The 17970-nt window shown below is 33.4% G+C and overlaps 4 protein-coding genes across 4 annotated transcripts in view; 1 reads left to right on the top strand and 3 right to left on the bottom strand.

Moving 5' to 3' along the window:
- disp (dispatched) overlaps window positions 1-17970 on the top strand; it is a 344626-nt gene that overhangs the window by 288534 nt on the left and 38122 nt on the right. The gene's annotated exons all lie outside the window — the stretch shown is intronic.
- LOC135833321 (uncharacterized) lies at window positions 5-4445 on the bottom strand. The gene is made up of 3 exons (XM_065347058.1): window positions 4238-4445; window positions 896-2153; window positions 5-576 (listed from the first exon to the last, which is right to left on the bottom strand). The coding sequence occupies exons 1-2, from the start codon at window positions 4248-4250 to the stop codon at window positions 1678-1680; spliced, it is 489 nt and encodes a 162-aa protein (XP_065203130.1). The 5' UTR covers window positions 4251-4445; the 3' UTR covers window positions 5-576; window positions 896-1677.
- LOC135833319 (uncharacterized) lies at window positions 10086-15260 on the bottom strand. Its single transcript, XM_065347056.1, has 5 exons — window positions 14360-15260; window positions 13536-13994; window positions 11346-11660; window positions 10906-11211; window positions 10086-10690 (listed from the first exon to the last, which is right to left on the bottom strand). The coding sequence occupies exons 1-5, from the start codon at window positions 14544-14546 to the stop codon at window positions 10218-10220; spliced, it is 1740 nt and encodes a 579-aa protein (XP_065203128.1). The 5' UTR covers window positions 14547-15260; the 3' UTR covers window positions 10086-10217.
- LOC135835939 (uncharacterized) lies at window positions 16480-16980 on the bottom strand. Its single transcript, XM_065350458.1, has one exon. The coding sequence runs from the start codon at window positions 16978-16980 to the stop codon at window positions 16480-16482; it is 501 nt and encodes a 166-aa protein (XP_065206530.1).

Genomic DNA, 17970 nt, shown 5'->3' with positions numbered 1-17970 from the left:
AACGTATAAAAACACACATTTTACTCACACGAATAGTATAAACCTAGACCTATTGAAAGTAGTATAAATATTTACATTAATGGTGACATTATTAAACATCTCACAACGAAAAATTTTTATCATTAAAACAAGGAAAAATCCACAAAGCAGCTGCTCCCTCGTAACTAGAAAAGCTATAGAAATTGATCGGTATAGGATGCGGATCTTTCCATTTCAAAAAAGCTTTCTCGTCATCCCTTCCTATCTTTATTTTGTTTTTCTTTATTTTGATCCAGAATTCGCGCCATTCGCCCGCTGACACTAGAGCTTCTTCGGATTCTGTCACAGCTTGTTCCTCTCCTAGCTGGCTTTTTCTCAGCACCGAATATGTATTATTTCCCGCACCTAAGACAATCTCGTAAACTGGAGATCCTCCATCTGGATGCATACGAGATGATAATAATACGTGAGCGTCGCGATGGGCTCGCACTTTGAATCTCAGCTTAATTGTTTTTTCATCTGGTTCGCCTATTGGGAAAAAATTATGGTAGCCGTATTCGTATGTTTTCAACGAGTTGTGATATTTTTTATGGAGATCTGTAAAAAAAAAAAATAGAATAATATTTGCAGATGTGGCTAAGTTAGATGAATACCAAACAGTGGAGGAAAAAAAAGTTTATTTGATCTCAAATTTGGATATTTTGAATCAAGTTTGCCCATTTAATTCTTGAGATGGGCAATTTGTCATACTGAAATTGTACTTTTTTTTGTTATTTTCCAATGTCTTTAATACTCAAAGAAGTTAAGGTTATTTGGCCATAATTTTCTGCCAGACTGCATAAAAATTCAAAGCAAGTTGTAATTGTAAAACCACCTAGCCCACTACACACCATAAAAATGTCAAGAATTAGTTTACCTGCACTGCTCATTTCGAATGGTTGTGTTGAATGAAAAATTACTTCTGTCGATTTAAAAACACGCAAAAAATTACACTAGTCACTGGTCAATTGAAGAATGCGACTGCTCAAAGAGTAAAATTTTTCACGCGGTTCCGTTACTTCGTTATTTAAAAATTAATGCACGACTATGTTTTCTTAACCCTTGTTGATATTTGTGTTTGTCGAAAGTTGAATAAGATTTTAGTAATTTCGTTAATTAAGCTTATCGTTATGACTTATCAATCCGGCGAGAATTAAAAAGTTTCTCTCTCCAAGATGAGGCCCGATAGCAGTGAACTGCATAGAATTAAATCACTGTTTAATTTTATTTATCTACGTTCTTGGGATTTTTATTTTTGCATGAGCTCGAATAGGAGGCAAAGGTAATTCTTGGTATCTACATACATCTTTTCGTACCAGGAATTTCAAAATGTTGATGGAATTCGAAACAGAAATGATGAGGCAGGAGAAAACAAAATAGTTTGAAACACAGCTAAATATTTCCTCAAAATGAAAAATACTTCTTGCCTGAACGAGGCAAGAGCGAAACATTTTTCAAAAATCAATCTCAAAGACTACGTATTAGAAACATTATCAGGAATCATAATTACAAAGAAATTATTTCATGAAATTTCAAAACGTATAAAAACACTTATATTTTACTCACGTAAGTTAAAAACTAGGTAGCCTTACATTGGGCCTATTGAAAGTAGATACAGTATAAAAATATTACATTATAGTATGCAAAGGTATCGTTATCTCACAACCAAAAATCCTTATCTTTGAAACAAGGAAAAATCCATAAAGCAGCTGCTCCTTCGTAACTGGAAAAGCTATAGAAATTGATCGGTATAGGTTGCGGATCTTTCCATTTTAAAAAAGCTTTCTCGTCATCCCTTCCTATCTTGATTTTATTTTTCTTAATTTTGATCCAATACTCGCGCCATTCGTCCGGCGATACTAGAGATTCTTCGGATTCGGTCATAGCTTGTTCGTCTCCTTGCTGGCATTTTCTCAGCACCGAATAAGTATTATTTCCCGCACCTAGGACAATCTCGTAAACCGGTGATCCTTCTTCTGGATACATGCAAGGTGATAATAATATGTGAGCGTCGCGATGGGCTCGTACTTTGAATCTCAGTTTAATCGTTTCTTCGTCCGGTTCGCCGATTGGGAAAAATGTGTGGTAGTTGTATTCGTATGTTTTCAACGAGTTGTGGTATTTTTTATCGAGATCTGCGAAAAAATAAGATTATCTTTAGAATTTATATGTAGGTAAAATGTAAGAAATAGGTAAAAATATTGAAATCTAATTAGTAATTAGGTAGATGAACGCACCAAACTATAGAGAAAAAATTTTTCAAATTGGTTTTTGAAAGAGCCAAGAGATTGATCTGATTGACTGAGGGAGCAAGATTTATAATAAAAGGAGGAGTAAAGTTCTGAGAAACCTAACATTGGATTTTTTTTGATTTTTAAAAAATTTCTAGGGTTGTAGAAGGAGAAAGAAAAGTCATAAATAAAAATTTTGAAATTTTAAAAAATTATGTAGCCTGTTTTTCTGTAAATTTTGAAAATGAAAATTCCAAAATAATGGAGAAAAGTAGGCCTAGGGATAAATTTCAATATTTTCGAATCACTCCTTTAGACTTCTTATAATTTTAAAATTCATAATTTCAAATTAAACTTTTGAAAATTTGAAAATCGGTTGCAAAATATTTTGAACTGAAAAACAAGAATTTTGTGTTAATTTTTTTTTTCAATTCCTATTTTGAAAATTTTCACTGAAGTTTCATCACTTTTTAATAATTTTCAACCATAAACATAATTTAACAATGTTTTATGCAACTTTCACCACAGGATAAATTTTATTATTTTTCGATAACTTTTATTTCTAACATATTATTTTCACTATGTTTTTTTTAAACAAATTTTTGTTCAATTTTGACAAGTTTTGTTAAAGTTTAATGAGTATGGTACTTTGGTAATTTTTCAGAATTTCAAGATTTTTATGTAAGTAGTTCTTCAGTTTCTGGAGATTTCTGAGAATTTTAATGATAAGGTTTTGTAATTTTATAATCATTCTTTTGCCAACTGCCAAGTTTTTCAAAATTTTACTGAAATTTCTTCAGTTTTTTGTAATTTGAATTTTTTTATGGTACCTATTTATAATGGCAAGATTATGATTTTAATGCTTTTAAAATTATTTCCACATCCCTCTAAAAAATTGTGATTGACTGAAGCTACGCACTTATGGCAGCTAAGCCACGCTGAGCTGACTAGTTTTTAAGCTTGATTTTTTTTCAATTTGCAGAAAATATTGAGAAGAGAGCGAGAAATGTGGATATCTCGAAGATGATAATTCTTAATCACTTACAAAGATAAAGCAACTGATGCTATTTAAAACATTTCCTACTAATAAAACTCATGACTCATGAGTCATATTGAAATAGTTTTTAAGCTTGATTTTTTTCAATTTGCAGGAAATATTTATAGGAGAGCGAGTAATCGAGATATCTCGAAGATTATAATTCGTAATTACAAAGATAAAGCAGCAGACGCTATTTAAAACATTTATTCCTAGTGATAAAACATATGTTGAAATTTCGAAACCCAATCCTGATGTCGTCTATGAAGATACATTTACTGTATTTTTCTATTTTTTCAGATTTTTACTCGTAAATTTGTATTTTGGAGCTTTTTCATCGTATTGGAAGTTGCACCTATGAAAAGAAAGCTCAACTTTTATAGGTATTGGAAATTTTCAAAAAATTATTTCAAATTGAATTTTCTTTGATTTTTTTTTAACTGCAGACAGATTTACGTCAAATACATACTTATTACAAAAACAGAATGAATATATATTATGTACAACGAAATTCCCTTCTCTTTCCCTTTCCATGCATGTCTCATAGGTACGTCTGGAATCGAATGACTTTTTACGTTTTTAGTTGCTGGAGTGATGATGACATTGACATATCCTTGTAATTTTTTTTAAAAACAAAATCAAAGGATCCCATCCCCTTCAGAAATCCTATTATTGAACTGATCTCTAACGTAAACGCGCAGAAGCAGAATCGAGTTGAAAAGCAGACAGAGTGCGGAAAGGAAGGGATTTTTAAACAATACAAGCACATGCGAATGAGACATTCTCATACAGTACGGCGAAAGCTACTTGTATTTTTATCACTTTAATTATAGCATAGCTTATGGTATGGTGCATTGCTATTCTACGTAAACTAATCGTGAGTTTTTTTCGTACACTTATCACTTTATCAGTCACCTTATCAGGTATTTATTAAATTTCAAAAATGATTTACCAGAACTGCTCATTTTGATCGATTTTTTTGGGGAAATCAACGCTGTTTAAAATCGGTATAAATGTGTTGAAGTACAACACGAAAACACACTTTTTACACAGTTCACTCGTCTAACAGTAACACTACACAGCAGCGTTTTAAAATTCGTCAAGGACAAAATAGTTCATAGCGAGTTGGCGACCAAGAACCATTAAAAAGTAAACCTTGATTATCATACGTAGCGACCCGACCGTGATAAAATACCGCTCGCTGTAAAAATGAGAAGTGGGAGTAAAGAAGCGAAACTGCTTCTCAACTGAGAGCGCATCAATGAATTTATGGGAGCGTTTCGTTTTACTCGTATTTGATCTTTGTTTCTTCGTACCTAGATTCGAAAATGTATTTTATATTTCATTCATTTCATTACATTTTACCTAAGTAGGTACTCACCTATTTTAGGGTAATGCTGGTGAAATGACAAGAAAATTTACATCGAAAATAATGGTGATTTGATATTTCAATTCAAACTTTCGAAGCCATAGATGACCAAGATGACCTCACTCCTCTCCTCCGTTCAGAAACTAAAAACTACATCTTCCTTTCTTTTTTTCCAATATCAACAAAAATCTTGAAAATTATTGAGAAATTGGCAAGTCTGAGCGGTATTTTCTCTTCCTCACTAATTTTAATTTTTGACTGGGTACAGGGTTGTAAGGTAATTTATGTCGGTAAATTACGGCGGTATTTTACCGTATTTTACGGTATTTTACCAAAAGTTTATTACCGTATTTTACCGTAAATTACCAAAAAGCATTTTTTTGCCACATTATTTTATTTGAAAGTTGAAAGGATGAATCAACAGCTGAAGATGATTGGCATCAAAATTCACAATTTATTTGCATCAATGCTAATAATAATTGATACATGCTACATATAAACAGGAAAATATCTTGAAAATTACCAAACAATTGCCAGAAAATTATTCACAATTGGTCAAAAATCAGAAAAAATTGCATCAAATCGTGAAAACATGTTGAAATGTCATTAAAATGTACTTCAAAATCATTAAATTTTGGTTATTTCAATCATTTTATTTAAAATAACCAAATAGGTCAATTTTTTATTTTTTGACAATGTTGAATGATTTAAAATTTTAATTTTAATCCATGCATGGTTATTGGTTATACAATTAATTTTTCCCCATTGCCATTGGCATTGGCCATCTTTCATCACTTTTTAGTTTTTACTTTTTAGTAATTTTCAGTAACTTCAATGTTTTTCAATTTCATGTGTTGTTAACTTGTTAATGTAATTTTTAATTTTAACCCTTTTATAGTTTCATATTGTTTTCAAATTTCAAGCAGAAAATTATTGAAATTCAGTGGCGTAGCCAAGGGGGGGGGCGAAGGGGGCCATGGCCCCCCTTGCGAGCAAAAATTTGTAAGAAAACATGCCAAAATGGACGTTTTTTCGTTGTTTGGACCCATTTTTTCTAAAAATTTTCGCTCAAGCAATAATTTTGCTTTCTTTTTCATGAAATCACCACACATCACAATAGATTTTCAGAAAATTACCCCTGATTTCGATTTTTCATGCCTAAAAATCTGGTTTTGCCCCCTCCTTGAGAAAATCCTGGCTACGCCACTGTTGAAATTTCCACCCATTACATAATATACAATAATTTTATATGTTTGAACTTTTGAAGGTTTGAAGTTTGAACTTTGAACACTATAAGTTCATTATATTCAAGTTGGTAAAATACGGTAAAATACCGTATTTTACCGTATTTTACCGCCGTATTTTACCAGCGAATAAATTACGGTAATTTAACAACCCTGACTGGGTATGAATAAATTTCCTACCGTTTGTTTGACCATTGATGATCGGTAGATGCTTATTGAGAAGTTGCACGTCAGCTCACCGGTTTGATGGTACCTTAGGTTTTATACATTTTCACTCCTCTGTTTCCACGTAAATCTGCTCTCCGCAGAATTCGCTTCGCTGTTGTTGTTAGTTACTACAAACAATGTAACGTACATTCATCACCTGTATACGTTTACGTTCTACTGCATTTTATTTTAGTACTTACTGTTAATTTCGGGTATCTAATCGGCATACCAGCTGTTTACCGTTATCGCATATCGCTGAGTCAATCATTTTAGCGCTTTCAATGCCTAAATTGCCATTGCCTATACCTAACTAGACCTACTCGTATAGTTAACTTACCTGTTGGGTACTCAAATGTTGAGAGTGAGACTGTAAACAGCTAGAAATGTTAAATTGAGAAAAATCACAATTTTGGTAAGTATCCCTGCTGGGAGAAAAAAAAGAACTCGTAAAATAGATAGGTATTAAATTAAAGGGGGGTGAAATCAAGATCAATAACACTAGGCAACAATTTTTGACTTTTTTCGTGTGTTCGGGTTGAAAATGGGCTTAATCGATAGTTTAGACCCTAAAACAAAAAACAGAGTGGGATTTTTCAATTTGAATTGTTTTTGTGGTCAGGAGAGATGATCAAAGTTTCAAAAATGGCCGTTTTTGCCCTATTTCACGAGTTTCTGGCGACACCAGTATTGTTTTTCGAAAAAAACCAAGGTCATATTCGGATTCTACGCACTTTTTTAAGTAAACATCTTTACCGGATTTTTGATTTTCGAACATTCAGGCGCATACGGAAGATTTTCGTTTGTAACACGAGATTTTTACTGCACGAGAGCCTCGCCCGCGCGAACACGGTTCCGCGCCACGGTTACATCGTGGAGTAACGCCAGCGTCGCGCGCTCCGAGTTTTAAAATATGTTACAAACAAAAATCGTCCGTATGCGCTTGAAACTTCGAAAATCGAAAATCCGGGAAAGATGTTTACTTAAAAAAGTGCGTAGAATCCGAATATGACCTTGGTTTTTTTCGAAAAACAATACTGGTGTCGCCAGAAACTCGTGAAATAGGGCAAAAACGGCCATTTTTGAAACTTTGATCATCTCTCCTGACCACAAAAACAATTCAAATTGAAAAATCCCACTCTGTTTTTTGTTTTAGGGTCTAAACTATCGATTAAGCCCATTTTCAACCCGAACACAAGCATGCCGTTGCCTAGTGTAATACATATAACAAAATCAAAAGTCTAGATTTCTTTAAGAGCAATTTTTTTCAATCTACAAATATTATTTTCACAAAAATGTGTTGAAAATAAAATTTTCGAAATTGCAGCATTTTGAATTGAAAAGCTGGAATTGAGTATGTACATCTACATACCTAATAGAGCGGGAAAATAACGTAAAAAAGCAGAGGCGAAAACGAAAAAATTGACACATCAATTTTTGCTTCGGGAATATCGCACCTCGGGAGTAATAAGGTCACATCTCAAAAAAAATTGATTTTGATGTTTTTGCATTTTTGGGGTTTGTATGACCCCCCTCAACCAAAAATTACACTTTGAGTTGGCAAATTGATTTTGATGTTTTTGCATTTTTGGGGTTTGTATGACCCCCCTCAACCAAAAATTACACTTTGAGTTAGGTACATTATCTAGATCTTGTAAAAAACGCAAATGGCCTAACTCAAAATCTCAACAACTTTGCAAGTTGTTTGGAGTTATAAGGGTACATCTCAAATAACTCCGCCTTTTTTGAGCAAATTTCGTACATACAAAGTGTTAACAAATAGTTTTGATTGTTTTGAATGTTTGTCAGTTAGAAATAGTCACAAGGAGTGCATTTTTTATTGGTTTGTACCAAATGGAAAAATTTTTTTAAATTGATCACTTTTCAGAAAAAATGAATTTGCACATAAATCATGAAATTTTAGTTTTTTGAGAAAAACTCAAAAACTAAGCACTCTAGAAAAAAACTAACGACATTATGTCGATTGGAAATTTAATTCTCTACAACTTTGCTATCATGAAATTTTTTTTGGACGCTTCCTTTCGCCTCCACATCAACTTTAATGAAAGGTTATAACTCAAAATGTTTTCCAAACATTGAAATATTTCCTCTTTAAGATTTCATTTTTCAAAGTGTTCTTATGCTAAATGAAGGTAGGATACCAGATCTTTAAAATGAGGTGCTATTCATTCCTCAGAATTAATTATAAGTTGATAAAAATAATGAATCAAGTTTTTAAAAAAAAGAAAATCACTCTCCTGTAAAATTTCACTTTTTTGAGATGTGACCTTATTACTCCCGAGGTGCGATATGTTCAGATGGACCCTCTGAACTACCAGAAAAAAACCGACCCTCCTACCCCCGGAGGAAAATTTTGTAGGGGGCTAAAACCGGTTCCGATTTACGCTTTTTGCGATTTACTCCGCAAATACTGTATTTACGAGGAAAACTACCATGACGAAAAATGTTTCCCTTCAAATTCTCGACAATTTGATACTACGTTCGATACCCATCCCTCAAAGGGGGTGTCTAAAAAAAAGGGGTGGAAAGAGTAGGTGTTTCAAAAAAAGTCAGCACAATAAACTAATCAAAGTTACTACTTAATATCATTCGTTTTCGCTCAAATTTTTTTACAAAGTCTACTCACCTAACTAATAATTAAACCACCGTTGATTGGTCTTCAACTATCCTCTTTTCAACCCCTCAATGTCCCGCAGTGCCACAAAAAGGGGGCCAAAATAAGTGATGCATCGAATGGTATGTTTTCGAGGTCGCTGAATACGAATATGAACGTATTTTGTGGGCCCAACCCCGCGAAGCTTATAACTGCCTCCATAAAAGCTTGAACATATTTAAAAATTGTGAGAGGCCATGTCAGTCATGTGATATATCAAATGGTATGTTTTCGAGATTTTATTTTGAAATATTTGACGAATGCATGAGTATTTCAAGCAAAAAAAACATTATAAATAGGTAATTAATTTGTAGGCAATTTTAATTAACATGACGTTTTGTCGTTCTTTACTACATATGAAAGAAAGACTTATTCATCACGTTTTCTGTGAGGTCAGTTTTTCAACTTTTTTATGGGACTTTTTTAAAACTGAAAAACTCTAAAATTCAATGGAAGCTCTATAGAAGGGATTGAAACCTTGAAACCACCACCAATCGATTCAAAAAGTTTAAAAACTAATAAATTGTTATTGTCATTCTTGATTACTAGGTGAGTAATGAGTATCGTTTACCAGGTCCTGAGCCTTTTATTTTATTTATTAGTTCCATCTTATTTTCTATTTAAAAAAATCAAAAACTGATATGTGAGTGAACGTTTCAAAAAAATATGGAAGTGTAAAATGATTTTTTTGTTTTATTTTTTGTGAAAAAAGCCTTCAAAATTTCTGAATAGCGATCTCGATAATACCTTAATAATACCTATACCTCTCCCCTCCTCCCATCGAGAGTAACTCCAATCAAGCGAAAACGAATGATATTAAGTAGTAACTTTGATTAGTTTATTGTGCTGATCTTTTTTGAAACACCTACTCTTTCCACCCCTTTTTTTAAACATCCCCTTTGAGAGATGGGTATCGAACGTAAGTATCAAATTGTCGAGAATTTGAAGGGGAACATTTTTCGTCATGGTAGTTTTTCTCGTAAATACAGTATTTACGGAGTAAATCGCAAAAAACGTAAATCGGAACCGCGGTTTTAGCCCCCTAAAAAATTTTCCTCCGGGGTAGGAGGGTCGGTTTTTTTCTGGTAGTTCAGAGGGTCCATCTGAACACATTCCCAATGAAAAAATTGATGTGCCAATTTTTTCCTTTTTAAAACCGCTATTTGCCTGCTCTATAAGTACTTTTGAAAATTAAAATTTTACCAATTTTTCATGAAGAACTCAGAATTCAATCAAATTGTAAAAACAAATAAGTCAAGACAGAATTCAATATGAAGAATTTGTTTTTATTCAGTTAATTACCCATAAATCTAATGTACGTGTAATATAATTATTACCTAAAACTTCTACAAACTTGTACATATGTCATCAAAGTATACTGTAGGTAACATAGGTATAGGTATTAGTTAGGTAAGGTACCTATAAACAAAAATTTCATTCACTACGAGAAATCTTTTTCATCAACACAAGGGAGGCTCCATAAAACAGTAGCATTGCCCCAACCAGCAATGCTGTAATATTTGATTGGCATTTCTTTCAAATCTTTTAATACCATAAAAGCTCTTTTACCCTTTCTTCCTACTTCCATCGTATTAGCTTCAATTTTAACCCAGAATTCGAGCCATTCACTGGGTGACACCAGAGCAGTTTCCTCTATTGTGGTTACTGCATCTGGATGATATCTAGTTCTTCGAATTACTGAACGTGTGTTATTCTGGTCACCGAGTACCACTTCATAAGCTGGATCTCCATGTATAGGATACATATTTTGTGTAAATACCATATTGGCGTCGCGGTTCGCTTTCACTTTGAATTTCAGCTCGATGGTGTTATTATCTCGTTTAGAAATTGGAAAAAAGTGTTCGTATTTGTAATCGTGGGTTATCCAAATGTTACGGCATTTTTCATCGGGTTCTGTAAACGAAGAAATAATTTTTAAGGTTATTGTTTTAGGGGGGGGGGGGATAGAGAATAATACGAGGAACCGTGAAAGAGATTTTATGTGTGATCTGACCCACGTTATGAGGTACTAAAAGATGTTTATGGGATCAGATGCACTAATGGAGTTGAAAATCGAAAAGGAGGAGCATCATAATTCATAAACAATACAAATGTATGGAGGTACTTACGTCCTTCCTCAACACATTTTACCAACGGATCTCCTATGAAACCATTCAAACATTCACATGTACGGGTATGGTTGGTCACTAGACATTGTGCATTTAGGCCACATGCAGCAACGCACAGATCTTGGCATTTTTGCCCGATGCAGGCTTTGTTTTGAGGACATTCGAAATCAGTGGTGCATTCAGGTCTGCATTGCGGAGGCGAACCAGTGTAATTTTCTTTGCAAGAACATGTAACATAATCATCAATTTGTCGACATTCGCTGTTTGGTCCGCATGGTGAAAGAATGCACAAATCCTTGGGTGGTTCTGGTTACACCAAAGTGTAAAAGATTAAAATTTAAAAAGCACATAAATAATGGAATATCAAAGAGGATTGAATACAGCAAATTGATTTGAAAATTAAAATGATGTGTCTGGATCAATGAAATTTAATTACTTACGTTGCTCTTTGACGCATTCTACCGACGCATTTCCTGTGAAACTAGGTAAACAACTGCATATAGGGGTATGATTGGCTACCAGGCATTGTGCATTCTGACTACAGGCTGTTATACACGGATCTTGGCATTTCTGCTCGGAGCAAGCTTTGTTTTGAGGGCAATCGAAGTCAGTGGTGCATTCAGGTCTGCATTGCGGAGGCGAACCAGTGTAGTTTTCTTTGCAAGAACATGCAACATAATCATCTACTTGACGACATTCGCTGTTTGGTCCACATGGTGAAAGAATACACAAATTCTTGGGTGGTTCTGGTTTGGCTAAAGTATAAAAGGATTAAAAAGTTTGTAAATAATGGAATATCAAGAGGATCAAATCAAATAATTGATTTGGAAATTAAAATTACCTATGGATTAATACAATTTAATTTTTGACGCTGTTCTTCAACACATTTTTCAATTAGTTTTTTTTTGAAAAAATTTCTTGTAGGCTTGTACTCACCTACCTAGTGACTACTTTTAGTGAAAACTTCAATGATTTTGTACAATCCTCTCCAGAGACGAAAAATATTACATTTTGAGCACATTTGATCATACCCAAGTTGCAGTGAAGGGGGCGGGAGAGGGCGTTAATTAAACAATTTCTTCGAGAAGAGAGTTTCGCCAATTTCGGTGAAGCGTGAACTTCACCATCTTACCTTTCAAGACTATTTTGAATTTCAAAAATTTGACTATTCAAAACCGTTTGCGATGAATTCAGACGGTCTAAAACCGGATGCATACCAAATTTCTACTTTCTATAGGTCAATTTGGAAAAAAGTTGATTTAGTATACTAAAAAGTCAATAATTCATTTTAAGACGTGAAATTTTGGCTACTAATGTTCTTTGCATTGAAAAAAAAAACCACAAAACAATCACTTAGTTCAACCTTCCTTTAAAGTGCCCATACTTCAGGAGAGAAAGTATGATGGATCGCGAAAAAGTCCTTTATTTCGAGTTGGAAGTCAATCAGAAAAACAGTTAGCTTAGGAAGTCAAGAAATGTCCCTGGAGAGAGGGAGAATAACCGTAAAAAAGTGGTTTTTTGAGATTCTGCGACGACCTTACGTTTATTTTCGAGTAAATTTGTGTTTTTCTTCTCATGTATTTCGCATTAATCGAGCCAAAACATGAAAAGATATCATTTCGCACCTCGGGAGTAATAAGGTTACATCTCAAAAAAAATTGATTTTGACATTTTTGCATTTTGGGGGATTGTATGAACCCCCCCCCCCCTCCCTCAACCAAAAATAACACTTTCAGTTGGGTACATCATCTAGATCTTGTAAAAAACGCAAATGGCCTAACTCAAAATCCCAACAATATTGCAAGTTGTTTGGAGTTATAAGGGTACATCTCAAAAAACTTCACTTTTTTTGAGCAAATTTCGTACATACAAAGTGTTGACAAACAGTTTTGATTGTTTTGAATGTTTGTCAGATAAAAATAGTCATAAGAAGTGCATTTTTGAAAATTTGCAAATCGCTTATTTTCGAGTAAATTTTGTGTTTGAAATTTTTTTTATTCTCCTTTTTATGTTCTGACTTAATTCATGTGAAATATTTACGAAGAAAAAAATTCAAAACACGAATTTACCCAAATAAGTGATTTACAAATTTTCAACTGTTTAGTGGAACCTTGAAAGAGCCCTTGGATTTTGATGGCAATGGCCTAGGTTGACATAGGATCTCAAATATGTACTATCTTTTGGTACTGGGCCATTTTTCTCAAAACAGGTTGGGTAAGAGCTAGAGAGAGGAAACCCTGATTTTATTCAAAATGATTCCTCTTTGACTTCTTTGAGAACCTTTATCTTCCATTCAGGAGCACCTCCGGAGGTAAAATTTGTCTGAATGACTTCAAACGATGAAGAGGGAAAGAAAAAATATCCGAACCCACAAACGAAATATGTACGTAGATGTAGGTATATGTACATTATCCTAGATCAATTTGGCAGATGCTGAATGCGCTGATCTAAAGTGACGGGCGATAAGAATATTGATACTCCAGGAATATTATATTACATACCTACATACATTTCGAGCCTATGTAGAAGGGCGATTCATTTTTAACCGAGGGAGGGGGTACCCTTTACATACATCAAATGAGTAAGTAGTTAAATAGAATATTGGTCAAATATCTTGAAAATTACTTTACCTGCACTGGCTGATGGTGATGATATTATAATCCACGAAGCTAAGGCATTGTTATAACAACTAAAACTGTAGTACTTTATCGGCAGAGGTTCGGGATCTACCCATTCCATGAAAGCACCACTGTCCTTTCTTCCTACTTGTATTTTATTTCCCTTCATTTCGATCCAGAATTTACGCCATTCGTCAGGAGACACCAAAGACTCTGCGGAATATGTAACAACTTTGTGTACGCCCAGTTTTTTTCTGCGGATTACAGAACACGTGTTTTTTCCTGCTCCCAAAACGATTTCGTAAACTGGTGATTCCCATGTTGGAGACTGTTCGGGTGATAGTAAGATATGGCCGTCCCTTGGAGCAATCACATAGAATTCCAGCTTGAGGCCGTCATTTTCTTGTTTACCAGTTGAAAAAAAATTTTGGTATCCGTAACCCGTGGTGTTGGTAGTAAACAAATCGGCATCTGGAAAAAAAATTGTAGACAGGTATAGATCTTTTATTTGTAGGTATTTCATCTTATAAATTCGTTATTTTATTCACCAAAATTATTGTTTTTTTCTCTCATCAGTCGACAAGTTTTCAGTCAACAGCCCCTCCCCACTTCACCCCCTCCAAAGTCCAGTTTTTTTTCTTGTCACATCGGCGTATTTACTTTCGAAAAGTGAATAAAAATTTAAGAAAAAAAACAATTGTACAACTCACATTCAAGTATCCGAACCTGAGAAAAAAACAGTGAGAGAAAGAGGGGGTAAAATTTTGAGGGCCCCATTCGCACCTGGGTGGATAACACATCTACGATAACATAAAATTCGAAAATTTTCAACTTACCTATTTGATTTGTACCTCCAACTTCAGACACTTTGATAAAACTTCCCAAAATCACACTTGTAACGTAAATCAACGACAACATTTTTATTCTTTCTTTCACCAGTTTCGCCACAACCATCACTTTAATAACGTCAAAATGAAAATACTTACTGACTTTATATACCCATAATCGAAATCTCTGGCCCATGCATTATCGCGAGTGTGATTCGAAGAAAGCTGTGAGTCATTTTCCTCTACTTTTGTTAATTATTTATTTTTCTTTTCTTATACTTTCAAAGTGGCCCTCATTTTGAGAAATTCTTTGAAATATATGTATTGTATTTATTTTGATTAGTTTTCTTATAGGTACCGAAATACTTGATTATTTTTCTTCTTAATGACCTCAATCAAATTTTACCGACAGATTTGAAGAATTTTGTAGTATTGACTGTTTTCAATATTTTCTCTGAAATACCTTGTATTTCATAGAAAAGTCGAAAATTAGGCAGGTATTCCCAAAAAATGACCATGCTGTCGATTGCGATAGAGAATAATTTTCAAGACCTAATTAATACGTTCCCTTATCGACAGTTCGTTGAATAATGCCTCACATTCTTGATACAGCGAAAGCCGCCTATATTATTATCACGGTTAATGTTATCAATCGCTTATTATTGTTATTAAAATCGTTCGGTCCCGATATTTTATACCTATCTAATTACGTGTATGGAAATTCCATCGGTTATTGTGATCGGAGCATATTGGATAAAGTTATCATTTTTAACTGATTTTAATGAAGTTTTTCGAGTTTTTATGTAGTTTTAAAATGTTTCTAACACTTTTTCACACTTTTTTTGCTTAATTTTTCTGAAATTTCAGAAGGTTTTTTCCTTGAGAAAAATTGAGCACAAGCCTTGGTGAGACCTTTTTTTTTGCCTGTTGGATTTTGTGACATGCCAGAGAAATTCGCATTTTTGTCCCTGCAAGGACTTCTCTTGATGAAATTACCAAAATATAAAAAATTTTACTTACCTATTCTAGCTAAACAATCTTCTCTAAGGAGGTATGGAAATGCGCCATCTTTGGTTATAGAAAAAAATTTTTAAGGACTCAGTTTATTAATAATACCGCCACTTTACATTATTTTTTTACTTCATATTCATTTTAATACACAAAATAAACATTTTCCCACCATTTTTTTGATTCCATTTCATTATACAACTGAAATGAAAAAATCACATCACCGTCAAAACTACGAAATCTATAACCGAAAATGGCGTATTTCCATACCTACCTGGTATCTAGTTCCCTAATCTTCTCCAACGCTCACACAATTCTAATATTTACTAGGGAATCAAGTGCCCATAATTTCGTGGACTTAAGGTTCAGTCGAATATATTACCCCCTTTTTTACGGGTGTAATAATCTTGTAATTATAAACACCCAAAAAAAAAAAAAAAAGAATATCACTCTAGAAATCCACTGATAAGCTCATAATTTCATGAGAATAAACCTTTCGAGACGTTATTATGGTGTTATTTTCACTTACTCTATTGATGAACTACTTTTTTTTTTCATTTTCCGATCATATTAAATTAGAAATTTTTACAAATTAATGTCACATGTTGAACCATTTCGATTGTTTCTTTCCTCTTTTCAAGGCATTTCAAATGATTTCAGCTTCATCTCTGTAACTTTTGTGATACGATAAGTAAAATTAGAATGTATTTTTCATCATTCGTATACCTATCACGACTCTATAACCAATTTTTACTGTGTTACATATTCATAATTCGAAACAATTAACAATTTTAATTACATTTCATTAAACTTGAATTAGTCCTTAGTCCTTTGATAATAATTTTCATGCTGTTTTGAACAGTTTTATTGTGTTTTTAGTAATGTTCGCCTATTTTTTTATTGTAAAAAGTGAAAAAAAAACAATTAGGTACGAGAATTATTCATTTTTGTATTGATGATGAATAACAATCATTTTTTAGATTCATTTGCAAATTAATCGACTATAAGAGTACAATATCTTGATAAAATGACATTAAAATGAAAAAAAAAAACTAAAAAAAACTATCTAAATTCACTTTACCAACATAATTTAGGAAAACGTTGAGCTTCGTAGATAATTATTATCCTTGCGATTTTGGTTTAGTCGTTGTCGTTGTGAATGAGGGAGGATCGATTTCTTCGGCTGTCAAAAACCCATCGTGATTCTTATCCAACTTGGTGATTTCAGCTTTTATCGTTTCTTGTGACAAATTAGGGAGAGTTTTAGTGAGATAAGCGAGAGATTCGGCCTGATTGAGTTTTCCATCGCCATCTTTGTCAGCCTCCTTTACAATGTCATGAACATCCTTTGAATTCTTGGGAGGATCGATTTCTTCGGCTGTCAAAAATCCATCGTGATTCTTATCCAACTTGGCAATTTCAGCTTTTATCGTTTCTTGTGATAAATTAGGGGGAAGAGTTTTAGTGAGATAAGCAAGAGATTCCGCCTGATTGAGTTTTCCATCGCCATCTTTGTCAGCCTCCTTTACAATGTCATGAACGTCTTTTGAGTGCACGGTATGGATGTGTAAACATTGTAAGATCACGAATACGCAAATAGTGAGTTTAAAATACGAATTCATACTGGCGAAAAAAACGAACGAACAAGATACGATTGATTTATAGGTACGTGTGTTGCTATTAACGATTGGATTTTAAATGAAATCGACCTCAGCATATTTAAACTATTTGTATCGTGAAACAACAAAGAATTCCACAATAACGACCTATCAATCATCGCCAATTTTATAAATTATAATATTCATTTTAATTAGTCTAACTTATAAGCCCTTGTTCTATCAGTATAAACTACGTATGATTTAAAAAAAAAAATGAATTCATTGTAGGTATACTCGTAAAGAGAAAAAATGTACTTGATACCGGCTCATGCGATTATTTTTTTCTCTATTAATCAACTTTTATCGACAAATTCAAACTATTTTCCTTGTATACCTACATTTTTGAATTATTATTCGTGCAAAAAATTCACAATTACTTCTTCAAATGGTTCATTAAAATACGATTAAAAGGTCAAAATTTGAAAACAACGTGCCATTTTGATGGCAGTGGGAAAATAAAAGTGCAAAACGAGTTTCATTATCGAACGTGCATATCTGTCTAGTCATACTTAATTGATCCCTAAATAATTTGTTTTTTTTCAGCTTTGGAAATGAGTTTTAGAATTTCCGTGTTTGTTTCGTTTCTTTCTAATCATTTTATTGTATGTTGAAAAGAAGCATTCTGCACAGTGATGAAAAATTTTCACCTAATTACGAGTAGGTACCTATAGACATCAATTTTCATATTTCTCAATATTCTTCGATTTTGGGGGCCTCATGAAAGAGGACCACCATCATTTGGAGGACAAAAGGGTGCTTTTCTTGAAAAAGTGGTTATCTAAAAGTACTCTGCTCAGAAATGAAACATTATCAAAAAATTTGCATAGATATGAATTTTTCATTTTCTTTGTTGATTTTTTTCAACTTTGAGGGGCTTTATAGGTAACCAACATGGTTTGGGAGACCGGGGGAAGGTTTTTCTTGAAAAAGAGTTTATTCAGAAAGATTCTGCAC

Source organism: Planococcus citri, chromosome 1 (genome assembly GCF_950023065.1).
Source record: "Planococcus citri chromosome 1, ihPlaCitr1.1, whole genome shotgun sequence".
Lineage (NCBI taxonomy): Eukaryota > Metazoa > Arthropoda > Insecta > Hemiptera > Pseudococcidae > Planococcus > Planococcus citri.
This window is presented reverse-complemented; position numbering and strand designations above follow the sequence as displayed.